At 35.8% G+C, this 13,926-nt stretch overlaps 1 protein-coding gene across 2 annotated transcripts; it reads right to left on the bottom strand.

Annotated features, from left to right (window-relative positions):
• Nucleotides 1-5,992: 5,992 nt before the first annotated feature.
• On the bottom strand, nucleotides 5,993-8,999 carry LOC145797137 (G-type lectin S-receptor-like serine/threonine-protein kinase SD2-5). 2 transcript variants are annotated; one of them, XM_082883542.1, is made up of 2 exons: nucleotides 8,252-8,999; nucleotides 5,993-8,188 (listed from the first exon to the last, which is right to left on the bottom strand). In XM_082883542.1, the coding sequence occupies exons 1-2, from the start codon at nucleotides 8,886-8,888 to the stop codon at nucleotides 6,324-6,326; spliced, it is 2,502 nt and encodes an 833-aa protein (XP_082739668.1). In that variant the 5' UTR covers nucleotides 8,889-8,999; the 3' UTR covers nucleotides 5,993-6,323. The 2 variants fall into 2 exon arrangements, with proteins under 2 accessions (XP_082739668.1, XP_082739669.1); XM_082883543.1 differs by having other exon boundaries at nucleotides 5,993-8,147.
• Nucleotides 9,000-13,926: the final 4,927 nt, after the last annotated feature.

The following is a 13,926-nucleotide window of genomic DNA, read 5'->3' as shown; positions in this document are numbered from 1 at the left end:
GAGGCAGTCCAACTCTATACGCCGTTGCAGATTGGCTCGAGTTGACTAGGTGCATGGGACGCGTTCTGGGTGTCTAGCCGGAGTTGATGACCGGTTTTCATGGTGGTCTTGAGGTTTGGGTCACATGGCAGACCGAAGATGACAGTGTGCTAATAGCCACCTGTTGAAGCTGATCAAGTGTAGTGTGATGGAAACGCGGGTCTGACCCACGGAATATGGGTAAAGGGTGTTTGTGTGTTGTGGGGTTGTTCTCCCTCCCCTGCACACCGAGAGAAAAAGAGAGAGGAGGAGTTGTATTAGTTGGAAGATGAGAGGGCCGGCGGCACTAGAACAGAGGTGTTTGGTTGATCGGAAAACCCAGAAACAGACCAAGGAGAGGAAGGAGAAGAAGAAGGGTTCATGTGAAACCCATTGTTGGGAATGAGGATTCTTGGCGAAGATTGAAGAAATGGGTTGGGTCTGTTGTTGTTGTTGGGGTTAGACATGGGATTGAAGGGAGAAGGAGAGGAGGGTGTTGAGGGTGTAGACGAAGTGTTCGACGAAAGTCCCAACCGAGGTTTGGCTTGGCTGATGAGGGATAACAAGAGGGTCTCAGGTCCACAGGCTAAGCCAATCATCTCCTTCTCAATATCGGAAAACCCATGATCTTTGAAGCGTTTTCTGGATCTAAACTCCGGCAACAACTACCACCACTGCCGCTGGAGAGAGGGAAGCTATTGGTGAGTGGTGAAGAAGAGTGAAGGTATGTGTTGAAAAAACTCCCGCGGGCAGCGAAGGCAAGGTTGCCGGCCGGCTGCCCGCCGGAAAGAAAGGAGTATAGGCCTAAATCTTATAGCTCTGATACCATGTAAAATATATTGATAGAGATAAATTGTATGTATTATTGATTGATATATTGATTGATTTAATTGTGTATATTACAAGGATTTATATAGGAGAGGATTTGGGAGTAGGTAAAGGTGGTAGTGGAGGTGGTAGGTGGAGTGGGAGTGAAGGTGGTAGTGGAGGTGTGTAGTGGTAGTGGTAGGTTTTAGTGGTGTAGGAGGTGTACATTAACAATCTCTGGCCATGAATGTGGCAGGTTGCATAGCATAATGACCAAATGTAGTGAAAAGACAGACAAAGCATCCACAGTGCCTCTTTTTTCTTTCACTTTTTAAATTCTTGCTCAAATTAATGATCGAAACAAAAACCTTTCTTCCAACATAACGTGAATGGAAAGTAATAAATAAATAAAAAACAATAAAAAAGAAAAAAAAGTTGGGAGTGCTGCTGTGCCCTATTGTGGAAGGTTGTCCCGAGTGTCTTTCGATAATCTGAACCGTTCTTATTGTAGGGTTCGTAAAAAATATTATTTCTGTAAAAAATCAAGTTAATTGAATATTCATAACCCCATGATTAGATCCTAATTGTTTTTAAAAATTTATGAAAGTTATGTTAACCGTTAATTTTTATAAAAACAAATATGCTTTTATTATAGGCTGCAAAAATCCAATAAACTTGATTTTTTGTATAGATGATTTACTCGACGAACCCTACAACATAAATAGTTCGAATTATGGAAAGAGGCCCAGAACGACACTCCACAAAAGGGCACAGCAGCATTCCCAAATGCACTAAAAGAATTAATTTAAGCCTTAGTCAGCCACCCCCGAGTCAGAGTAAGAGTCAGTCAATTAACGTGTGTGTAGATATAATGCGTACTGATTAATGGCAACTCAACTAGTGCTATATTGGACTTCAGAAGACAGCCCCTTTCTTCATGCACAAAGTCTTTGTCGTTGCTCGTGTTGTTAGTGGCCACAAAGATAATTTCAAAGAGTGAGTAGTGGTATGCATCTGATGGGAGGGAAAATTTGACACGCAATTGTTGAATGGGAAACAATTTTCACTCCAATACGCCCCAAAACCAACGGATTAAGCTAAGAATCCCACTAGAACAGTAAAAATAACAAGTAAAGATAGTACAGCAGCGGGTACCAAAAATTTAGAAATGCACTTATTCATGACATATTAGTTCAGAGTTACCTCGGAACATTTCCAACTCTTTATTTGTATACAATAATTTTTTTCATTAGGATCTCATTTGCCTATAATAAAATTAAATGAGTTAAACTGTAGCTAATCTGCTTGCAGTTTCTCGTGCTCAATCCTGGCTAACTTATTCTCATAAGTTATGATTATAGCGAGTGGATTTCTCATATATCACAAATGAACATGACATCAGACAAATATATATATCTATGATAGTAATTTCACAAGATGATATATATATATATACAAATCAAGAAAAGTGCAACAACCTAATATTATGCGTTATATGGCAATGTTTCTAATGTAAATTGAAATCCTAAAACTTAGCATCCCCAAAATAACAAAACAAAAACACACACAACAAAAATAAAAACCTTAAAAGATTATTCAATTTGCAAAAATTTGTTTGTCAAAGTCTCCTTTGTTTACCTTGGTCTTGATAGAGCTAATGGAGACAATAGAGTACAAGCAGGGCCAATGGCATCCTCTTGCTGACCAGCATTTGCAATTGTTCTTCGTATCACAGGATTTCTGAAGTTATAATCCAAGTTATTATCAACATCAACAGAACCCTCCAAGACCTTAACCACCACTGACATGGAAGGCCTCTTAGAAAAATCATTTTGTAGACACCACACAGCAACCCTCATCATCTCCACAACTTCTGTACTATGTAATTGCATTTCATCATTGCCTTTATCAATGATATCGATCAATCGTTCCTTTTCGGCTTTCCTTTTAAATAGACTTAGTAAATGCATATCTTCCTCGAGTTGAGACCTGTCCAAATTTTTTTGTCCACACAACATTTCCCATACCACAACTCCCTGTTTGGTACAGCTTTTTTTCAGCTTATTTCAGCTTTCAGCTTAATTTAAGCTAGTTTGATGTGTTTGGTTTAGCTCAACAATGCAGCTTATAGCTTTTTGTAAGTCAGAAATCAGCTTATTCTTTGAGTGGGGCAGGAGAAGCTTAATTTATAAGTTAGAAATCAGCTTATGTTCATAGTTATAAGCTATAAGCTGTTAAGGCATAAGCTATAAGCACTTTCCCACAGCTTTACCAAACAGGGCCAACACCAAAGCTATAGACATCTACTTTCTCAGTGATTATTGAGCCCAACCATTCAGGAGCCATATTGCCTGGTGTTCCCCCCAAAGTTGTTAAAACTTGGCTTTGGTCCTTATCAATTAGTTTTAACAATCTGAAATCAGAAATTTTTGCATTGAAGTATTCATCTAAGAGGATGTTTTGGGGTTTGATATCCAAGTGAAATATTTTCTGCTTGCATTCCTCATGGAGATAGGATAGACCCTTAGCTATCTCCATGATGATCTTTCTTTTGGATTGCCGCCCAAGACTGGACCGTCCAATCTCGCCCATGGGCCCATTTTTGGGCAATCTGAATCGTGCAATGTGTAGAACTCGTTGAGTACTATATCCCTGTAGAAAATCATGTTGATTGGATATCGATAGTCATTTGATCGTATCAGATTTGTATAGAAAAAATGGACAATAAAAAATAAACAGTTGACAGAAATTTGAATCAATCAAATAGCTATCAATATTCGATCAAACTAATATTTTACGAGGATATAGTACTCGACGAGTTCTACACATTGAACGGTTCGGATTATTGAAACGAGGCCCAAATATGAGCCCATGGGCCGGACTGGATGGTCCAGTCTTGATCTCAAACATGAGACAAGCTGGACCAATTAAAAAAATAGAATAAGAAATGACTGATAAATTTATTTATTTTTATTCATATAAAATATGTTTTTCATCCAGCACATACATCTTTAGTGTAGTTAGTGTAGCAAAAATAAATTTAATATACTTTTTTTTTTCCCCCTTTTCTTTTTTCTTCTTCTTGGTGCACTTGCCTTGACTCGATAAAATTTCTAGGTGTGCCATGCTCTAAATATTTTTTCAAATTGCCTCAGAATTTTTCACGAGTTTGAATGATTCCTACTGATATTTTTCTTTCTGTCAATCACGGAGACTCATTTTTGTTATGACAATCGAGTCCACATTTGAACAATTTGCTTCTACTTATGGCATTTGAGTCCACACAACCGCCAAAACTTTCTTCTTCTTTTTCATCATCCAATTAACACGGTATAGACCTAGTTAATCTATGAATGGAATTGTATGCATCAATCTGAGTCATTAAGCAATGTTGATTGTAATATTTATCTATATATATGCTAATAATTTAGAAGGCTCGAAGATGTTTCATTCGATAGGTAGGTCACAATTATTGAATGGTTGCAAGGGATAGCAAAATTCCCTGACCCGATTGTATTTGTTCCAACCCAATTTTAATATAAATGGTTTGAAAGAGCATTGATTGGGTAGGGTAAAGTATAATTATAGGCAAGTCAAAACTATCAAGTTTATAATAAAGTATGAAATTGTATCAATTGAGTTTAAAAGCAAAAAATTGAGTGCAAAAACCCGAAAAACCCTATCTATTGCCATCCCTTTGCATACCACCTTCTTAATTAGTGATGAAAAAGACAGCATCTAATTTACACATACTATCTAATTGATCAATAATAAGTTAGTGTTATGTAATATGTGTGTGTAAATTGATACTCTGGAAAAAGAAAAAAAAATGATATATTCCACAACTGGTCAGCACTGTTAATTGGCTTGATTAACCTCAACTAAGCTCTTGCAGTTATCGTGAAGTTTCATTTTTTTTTTTTAATTATTTCTTTTTATGATCTTTCTGTCAATGTAATGTGAATGAAAAGCGCGTACAAAATATACAAATGGTCCGTAAATTCAGTGGACGGATCATAAAAGCTCATACAATACAACTTGTGTGTTGATTGGAGTTGGTCAATACCAATGGCACCTGTTGCTGCTATATTGGACATCCCCTTCTTCACGCACAGAGTCTTCGTCGTTGCCTCATGTTCCTGGTGAGTACCCCACAAAGACACAAACTGGTGTGATGATCGAGGGAAAATTTAACGAAGCAAGCAACTATGTCCCTCTCCTAATTAATGTTTAGGAATCTAGTAGGAACTTGGGCTTGGGGGTTTGGGGGCTTGGGCAACTATTTCCCATTTTGAAGTCTTGAATTGGTTCCGATGAGAGTATAGGTGGAATTATTGGATCTTAGTTCATCACAAGTTCAGGGATAATTCTATTTTTACACACCAATTTCCCTTACTCCACACACATCCCAAAAAAAATCTCAATACACATCACTTTATTCCAATAATATCATTATTCTCAATTTCAAAACCTAATCTTCATCAATCCACCCATCCCTCATTCGCTTCAGTTGCCGCCACTCTCAACCCTCTATCGCCACCACTACTGCCACCACCACTCCCAGCTCACCCCCTTCCATTCTAGACCTCCACAGTCAACCTTGAAGGTGGGTGGTCCGCAGTGGGAGACTTGCGGGAGTGTATAGTTCTAGTGTTTTAGAATTAGGGTTTGGGTGGAAAAAAAATAAAAGTATTATGGTGTTTTTATTCTAAGACAATTGAATTAAGAAATTTGTTTTAATTAAGTGTGTGAACTGAGGGAAATTAATATTTGAAAATAAAATTACTCCCAATTCAGTCCTCTTCAAGCTGGTTGTTAAACCAATTGGAATCATTGTGATGAGCAATTCTTCTCTCTATAACTGAGACTTATGATTGGGAATCTCCATTCATCGACATACTGATCAGGGCATTCAATTAATGTAATCATTTGGGATGAATTATTCCTATTTCTTTCATTTGCAACTCCTTCATTCAAAGATATCTTGAAATTGTGAAAGGGAAACTGCTCAAATACACCCAAAATACACCCAACTGATGTTGAATTCAAAACCATCGAATTAAGTAAAGATTCCAAAATGGACCCAAAAAAAAAAAAAAAACAACAACAACAACAAAGAAGAAGAAGAAGAAAGAAAGATATTGCAGCAAGTGTCGAGACATATTAGTTTATTCCTGGTTGGGGAACATTTCCAACTCTTTATTTGCATTCACTATTTATTTATTAGGATCTCATTTACCTATAATACAATTAATGATGTAGCTAAGCTGCTTACAGTTTCTCATACTCAAACCCTGGCTACCTTATTCTCACAAGATAAGATGGTAGGGTGGATTTCTGATATATGACAAATGCACATGACATCAAACAAATATATCTATGACAATAATTTCTTGACAGATATATATATATATATACATTCATCAAGTAAAGTGTAACAACAAAATATTATTGCCTTGAGCAATCTGCAAAAAATTGTTCGTTGAAGTCTCATTTCTTTACCTCGGTCCAGACAGAGCTGATGGAAACAATAGAGTAGTGGCAGCACTAGTGGCATGCTCTTGTTGACCTGCAGCTGCAATTGATCTTGGTATCGCTGGATTTGTGAAGTTATAATCCAAGTTCTTTTCAACATCAATGGAACCCTCTAAGACCTTAACCACCACTGACATGGAAGGCCTCTTGGAAAAATCACTTTGTAGGCACCACACAGCAACCCTCATCATCTCCACAACTTCTGCTCCATGTAATTGCATTTCATCATTGTATTTATCAACAATATCATTCAATCGTTCCTCTTCTGCTTTCCTTTTAAATAGATTAAGTAAATGCATATCTTCCTCAGGCTGAGACCTATCCAAATTTTTCCGCCCACACAACATTTCCAAGACCACGACACCAAAGCTATAGACATCTACTTTCTCGGTGATAATTGAGTTCAACCATTCAGGAGCCAAATAGCCTGGTGTTCCCCTCAAAGTTGTTACAACTTGGCTTTGGTCCTTATCAATTAGTTTTGACAATCCAAAATCAGAAATTTTCGCATTGCAGTATTCATCTAAGAGGATGTTTTGGGGTTTGATATCCAAGTGAAATATTTTTTGTCTGCAATCTTCATGGAGATAGGCTAGACCCTTGGCTATATCCATGATGATCTTTCTTCTGGATTGCCACCCAAGTGTGAGCTCTTGGTGCCTTTGGAAGATCCATTTATCCAAGGATCCATTGAACATGTATTCATAAACTAGAAGCCGATATGATTTTTCAGCACAAAATCCAATTAATCTCACCAAATTAACATGGTGAATGCTGCCTATTGTCTGAACTTCAGCTAAGAATGACTTCTTAACTTGACCAAAACCATTGAGGCGCTTCACTGCTACATTAGTGCCATCGCTTAATGTCCCTTGAAACACTGACCCAAATCCTCCTTCCCCAAGCTTATGATTGAAATTGTTTGTCATGGCTCTCAATTCTTCGTACGAGAATCTAGTAGGCATCCCTGGTACTTGATCCACAAAGAACTCGTCAAAATCCTCAAACTCTCGTTTCTTTTTGAAAAGGAAAATCCAAGAGGCAGCCACAAAAAATACACCGAAGAAAGCTCCAAGACTTGAACCCAGTATGATCTTGACTTGCCTTGATTTCTTTCGACGAGAATTTGTTGTTGAAGGAATAGGATACTGTGTAGTCGGAGATTTGTGCACTTTAAGAAATACAGTAATGTTATCAACTTCTCCCTCATAATTTATAAGTTCTCCGTCATAATTTATAAGAGAAAAAACTTCAGACAATAATGCGCAACCTTTCCATGAATGATACGTCCAATTATACGCAAACAAAGCTGCCTTGCATGAACAGTTTTTCAAGCAACTCTTCTTGCAATCCTCTAATGCTATGTTTTCATCCATGTAATTTCTGGATGGGTATGAGTTGAAGGGAAAGTAACTAGTATTCTTAAGCTCCAAAAGGGTGTGATATTGAGAATCGTTACAAGAAATGGGTGTAACAAGGGAACATCCAAGGTTGGGTAGCCTACTATTTATTTGCCTGAAAGTGTGGTTGCTGGTGGCTTCCTCAAGACAACCGCACTGTCCATTTGATGAACAGATGCCATAATTGCCACACACCATCGGATAACCACAGTCACCAATAGCAATATGTGATGTCAGCAGATCAGCCACCACATTCCAATTCGATCCTCCCCACTCATAAACCTTCAAATGCCCATCAGGATCCAACCTTATGAACTGAGCTGATGATGATGCAGCAGGGATTAGCTGCCCGTTGAAGCTTTCATTCTCGAATTTGAAATAATTCGTCTGTGAATAGTATTGAAGATAGGACCAGGGTGGATTGGATTCTACATAAGCCGACAGAGAGTAAAAATCAGGTGGTTCAAATTGAGCAGCAAGAGAAAACAAACCTTGACTCCAGTTTGATGCTGATGTGCTGGAGGTGAGCTTCCGCCCAAGAACCAAATCCTGGCCAACAAGTAAGGAGTCAGTTGGGTGATGGAAAGACTGCCAAACCATTGCATTGTTTCGATCAAAGAGGACGAGATTTCCATCTTCAGTCAAGTTTAAGCCTGAGACAGAGTGATTTCCTCCGCCAGTGTATGTAGACCAGACAGAAGTGCCATCGGAGTCTGACAAAGTCAAGTTTCCATCCTGAGTGAGTTGCAAGGTTGCGTTAAGTTTTACAGGATGGTTTCTATTAGCCGACCAAACTAGTTGCGGGGCATCTGCTATTGCATCTTGTTCAATGGAAGTTTGTTTTTGGATGAGGACACCAACGATGCAGGCAGTGTATGCAAAATCGCAGCAGAAGACGAGAGAAAAACGCGATCGAAGGCCTCTTCGAAGTAGGATTGGTCTCCATAAAAAGTCCGGTGCTACGAGGGCCGGTGGGGGATCGTTAATAATGGTCCATGAAGTGGACACAGTGGCAATTGGATAATCCACAGGCTGGGCATTCACCAAGTGGAAGGAGGAGGAACACATGAGAGACGTTAAAACCAGAACAATAGCACAACACAAACAACTCCTCCGTTGATCATCCATTATAGCTTTTGCTTATTAGAATGATAGGCAAATACAATGGAGACCTCCTTGGATGTGTTGTTGGAACATATATATCTATGAAATTCTGTAGCTTAAAAAAAAAACTCTAAGAAAAGAGATAAAGCAAGTTCAAGTGCTTTTGTAATGATATCCACCACACACATTGTTAGAATTTACCATCACCTACCACACACTCACCTACCACACTCACCTACTCCTCACCTACCACCACCTAACCTACATCTATATAATCAATCAATTGTAACAGAATCATGTATCTATCAATCAATCAATAATACATAATTTCTTACATGGTATCATAGCACTAAGATTTAGGCCTGTTTTTTTTTTCTCACCGGCGGGCAGCCGGCCGGCAACTTTGCCTTCGCTGCCCGCTGGAATTTTCTACACATTACTTCGAGTTCTTCGCCATATTGCTCACGAGTCTCAGGCGGGCTTGCCTTCATATCGCAGCCCGACTCGGAGCCTTCCTTGCACTGCCGAAGGAATCCTTTAACCATCAGTCCGCAACCTTCTTCCGGCAAGTCGTTCGCCGGAAAGTCCATCGCCGCCGTACACTCCGGCCTCACCAACATCGATCAGCTGGCGGACACCCCCACCGGCTGCTCCCACCACCGTCGCGCCCAGTTAGTAGGGATGGCAATGGATAACCTACCCTGTGGGTATCCATGGAGACCCAACCCAAATACATGGGTTTTCCCCTTTTGTCTTATCCATTAGGTAGGGTAGGTGATATTCTTTGAATATCCACAGGGGATGGGTTGGGGATGGATACCCACTAATTTCCCCATATGTTTTTTTTTTTTTTTTTTTTTTTTTTTTTTTTTTTTTTTTTTTTTTTAAGATTCACAACAAAAACTAAATATACATTCAATCTTTTTTCTTTTATTTATTTATTTATTTTTTTCAGGTTCACAACCAACTTCTTCTTCTTTTCTTTTTTTTTTTTTTTTTCTAATCCATAACCAAAGCTAAATATACTTCTAATCTTTTTTATTATTATTATTTTTTATTTTTAAGGTTCACAACCATTTTTTTTTTAATTTTTAAGATTCACAACCAAAGCTAAATATATATTCAATCTTTTTTTATTTTATTTTTTTATTGTTATTTTTTATTTTTTAAGGTTTACAATCATTTTTTTTTTTAAGATTCACAACCAAAGCTAAATATACATTCAATCTTATTTTATTTTATTTGGCTCAACAATAAAATCAAATACACTTTAATTAATATTGTCACATTATTCTTGTCAAATTTTTAATATATTTAATGTTAACATCAAATAATGAAAAAAACACATGAAATCACTTTTAAAACTAGCACTTTGAAATTCTTTATTATTTTTCTTGCTAATGGGGTGTTTGGAATTTTTTTTTTCTAATAACTTTTTTGTTAATTTTTTTTTCATTTTTAATGAACTTTTTTTTTTGGGATTTTGAATTATAATCAACTGCACAGATCGAACAGATTAAAAAAAAAAAAAAACCCAAAAAGGATAAAGAAAAAAAAATATGTAATTTTTTTTTTTTACATTTTAAAGATTCGCCTGTTATCTGTAAAGTAATTTGCCTTCGTTGAGCAACAACTCTTCCACTCGGCATCATTGGATCAATAAGGCTACCTTTTGTTCTTGCTCAACGTGTGGGTCTTGCCGTCAAGCTTCTTTCTATCTTTGCACTCGAGGGCCAATCTCCGTTCAGTCCGAGAAAACTTTTGCCGACAGTTACCTTTTGGGAGGCCCATGCCCTATAAAAATTGTCTTTGTGAGACTGTTCCTTGCCTTGTAGGTCCTGATATTTAAATTCTAACTAGCATCTCACTGATTCCTTTTTAAATTTTTTTTTAAAACGTTTTAAACGTGTCTATACATGATGAAACAAGTAAAAAAAAAAATTGACATAATTTTAAACAAAAGCACTAAAGACATAGGTAGTGTTTGGTTTAGTTTTGAAATCATGATTCCAATAAAAAATTTCAAAACTCATAACTAAACACACAATTTAAAACTCAATTTCAAAATTATTTTCAAAACTCATAATCAAACACACAACTCAAAACTCAATTCAAAAACTCATTTCAAAATTCATAACCAAACTCTTTTCAAAATTCTATTTAAAAAAAAATTCAATTTTTTTTATTTTGTTCTTTAAAATTATTTTTATTTTAATTTTTTTGAAAAAATATAAATTTCAATTTTTTTTTTTATTTTTGAAGAAAAATATTCTTATTTTATTTTATTTTTTGAAAAAAATATTTTGTTATTTTTTTAAGTATTGGCCAAATAATTTGTTATGTTTTAGATATATACGAGTAATCCAAAACTTTTTAAAATTATATTTAAAAAAAAAGTGATTTTTTTTAAAAAATATTAAAAATATTAAAAAAATAAAAATATTTTAAAAAATACAGTGCACACATGTAAATACAACATACATTAAAATAAATAAATAAATATTTACAATAAAAATATTTACACTAAAAAATAAAATTAAGAAAATTTTTAGAGTAAATTGCATTGACAACCCCCTTGAGATTTGGTCCGATTACATCCCACTCCATGATGTTATGAAAATTACATTTCCACCCATGTAGTTAATAGTCTCATTTCACAAACTCTTATTTATATAAAAGGTAACAATTTTAGGTAAAAAAACAGATGAGATTACATTGAAAAAAAGTAAAGCAAATGAAAAAAAAAAAGAAAAAGAAGTAAAGCAAAGTAAGAAAATAAAAAGTGTATGAATTCAATATCTTTTTGGTACCAATGTAAATTACGTCCGAATAATTACAATGAAAAGAGAGTAAGTGTAATTTTCCAAACGTCAAGGGATTATATATATTAAACCTAAACCTCAAGGGTGTAAGTATAATTTACCTAAATTTTTAAATATTTCAAAAAAATAAATTCAAAAAATTTCAAAATATTACGTAAAGTTCAAAACATAATTCAAAACTCTTAACTAAATAATTTTTTTTTTTTTAAGATTCATAACGCAAATCTAATTTCATACTTAAATTATGATGCTGAAAGTACACTAGACGGATAATTTGTTTTAAACAAATGCGACTTTTTTTTAGGTGTACGGCAAATGCCCAATAAACCTCCAAATTGAGGAGTTTTTTTTTTTTTTAATATTCTTAAAAAAAATAATTTAGAGAATTGACCTATTTTTTAAATTATTTAAAAAATTAACTTACTTTTTAAAATCGCATTTTGAAAATATATTTTTGAAATTGAAATTACATTTTTAACATGTAATTTAGAGAATTGAAATTACATTTTTAACATGTAATATATTAAAATAAAATAAAAAATTGTTGTTAACATTAAATATATTAAAAAAGAAAGAAAAAAAATTGAAGGTACATTTAACTTTTGTTGTGAACCTTAAAAAAAAAAAAGTTGTTAACATTAAATATAAAAAATAAAAATAAAATAAAAATGGGGATTAAAGTGGGTTGGGAAAAATCCAAACCCATTAAGAAATGGGGAGGGTGGTACCCATGGGGAATGGGGAATGGGGAATGGGGAAAATTTATTATAGGGGAATGGGGATGGAGAATTAATATCCACCCCATTAATCCCCATTGCCATCCCTACCAGTTAGCGCCCTTCTTCCGGTTCCCCGACGACATCCTCCTTGACGACGACGACTTCCACCTCGCCTCCCTCGACTTCCTTTATGTTGCAGAACACCGTTCTCTGGCATTCTCCTGGCTGCTGTGAGATGGAGGGTGAGAGAGAGTACACTGCTATTATTATTTTTTTTTTTTCTGAACTCACCCTTCCACCACTTTTATCTTTTATCTATTTTTTTACTTTATTTTATTCTTCTACAACACCACACCAAGCAACCCACGTGTACCACCTTGGCGCATGAATCTGAGGATAAATCAAACCCCAATTCAAGCATCCTCCCACTTACCTTTCTTTTTCCTTTTTTTATTATTTTACTCTCTCTTTTGAAAACCACTTAACTTTCTTTTTCTTTTTTTTATTATTTTACTCCCTCTTTTGAAATGAAACCGACAACACCACCCCAAGCAACCCACGTGACCCATTATTTTTATTATTTTTATTATTATTATCTCTATATATATATATTTTTCTTTTTCATCCCCTTCTTTATTTCTTTATTTATTTTTTATTATTATTATTATTTTTTTCTCGATTCTTTTCTTTTAAAAAAAAAAAAAAAAAAAAAAAAAACTACTCCACCATGCCGAATGCAAAGCCCACTCCATTTCTTTATTTTTTTTCTTTTACTTTCCAGACCACTCACCCACACACACATTGCTGTGCCCATGTATATCTCTTTTCTCTCTCTCTGCCACTTTCAAACCCTCTTTATCTTTTGTCTATATATATCTTTATCTCTTTATTATACTATATTCCCAAACACTCATCACACGCATGCACATGGCAGACACCACTCCATTTTCTTTTTTTTATTTTATTTATTTCTTTATTTATTATTTTTTTTTTCATTAAAAAAAAAAAAAAAAAAAACAGAGGAAGAAGCCGAACTGCACACCAACTTATTTTATTCATGTCGGGACTCACCCCACCCCGTTCACCATTTTACATCCAAAAAAAAAAAAAAAAAAAAAAAAAAACCACATCCACAGGCCGGATTTTCTTCTCTACTCTGCCGCCGGTCTCTTCTTCTTGCCTCCGTCCTGAGCGGCCCTTGACGGTGTTGCCTCCGTGCTTCCTCGACCACCAAGCAAGTTGCCTCCTCCCTGCTCCTCCACTGCAACATATGGCGGCCCTCCAAATCGGAACATCACGGTGGCCTTCTGCTTCAGCTCCTTGTTTTCTGCCCTTAGCACGCTTATCTCTGCTCGCGCATCCTTATACATGCGTTGGAGCAGAGCCAGCTGGGAGTTTACATGATGCACCTCATTTGTTCTACTCTGCAGCCGGTTCGACAAATTTGTGACCGCCGTCATGCTTTCCACACATGCCTTCAAAGTATACTGATTGGCCTCCACATCCGACAGCACTGCCATT

Source organism: Camellia sinensis, chromosome 8 (assembly GCF_055761805.1).
Source record: "Camellia sinensis isolate YWXY chromosome 8, ASM5576180v1, whole genome shotgun sequence".
Classification (NCBI taxonomy): domain Eukaryota; kingdom Viridiplantae; phylum Streptophyta; class Magnoliopsida; order Ericales; family Theaceae; genus Camellia; species Camellia sinensis.
Note: the sequence above shows the minus strand (reverse complement) of the source record. Positions and strands in the feature narration are given on the sequence as shown.

What these genes read in the sequence shown, in the direction of transcription:
- LOC145797137 (XM_082883542.1), bottom strand. Translation starts at nt 8,888, where the DNA reads ATGGATGATCAACGGAGGAGTTGTTTGTGTTGTGCTATTGTTCTGGTT. An exon ending in AGCATCAAACTGGAGTCAAG is followed by an intron (nt 8,189 to 8,251) that starts GTTTGTTTTCTC and finishes CGGCTTATGTAG; the next exon opens with AATCCAATCCACCCTGGTCC.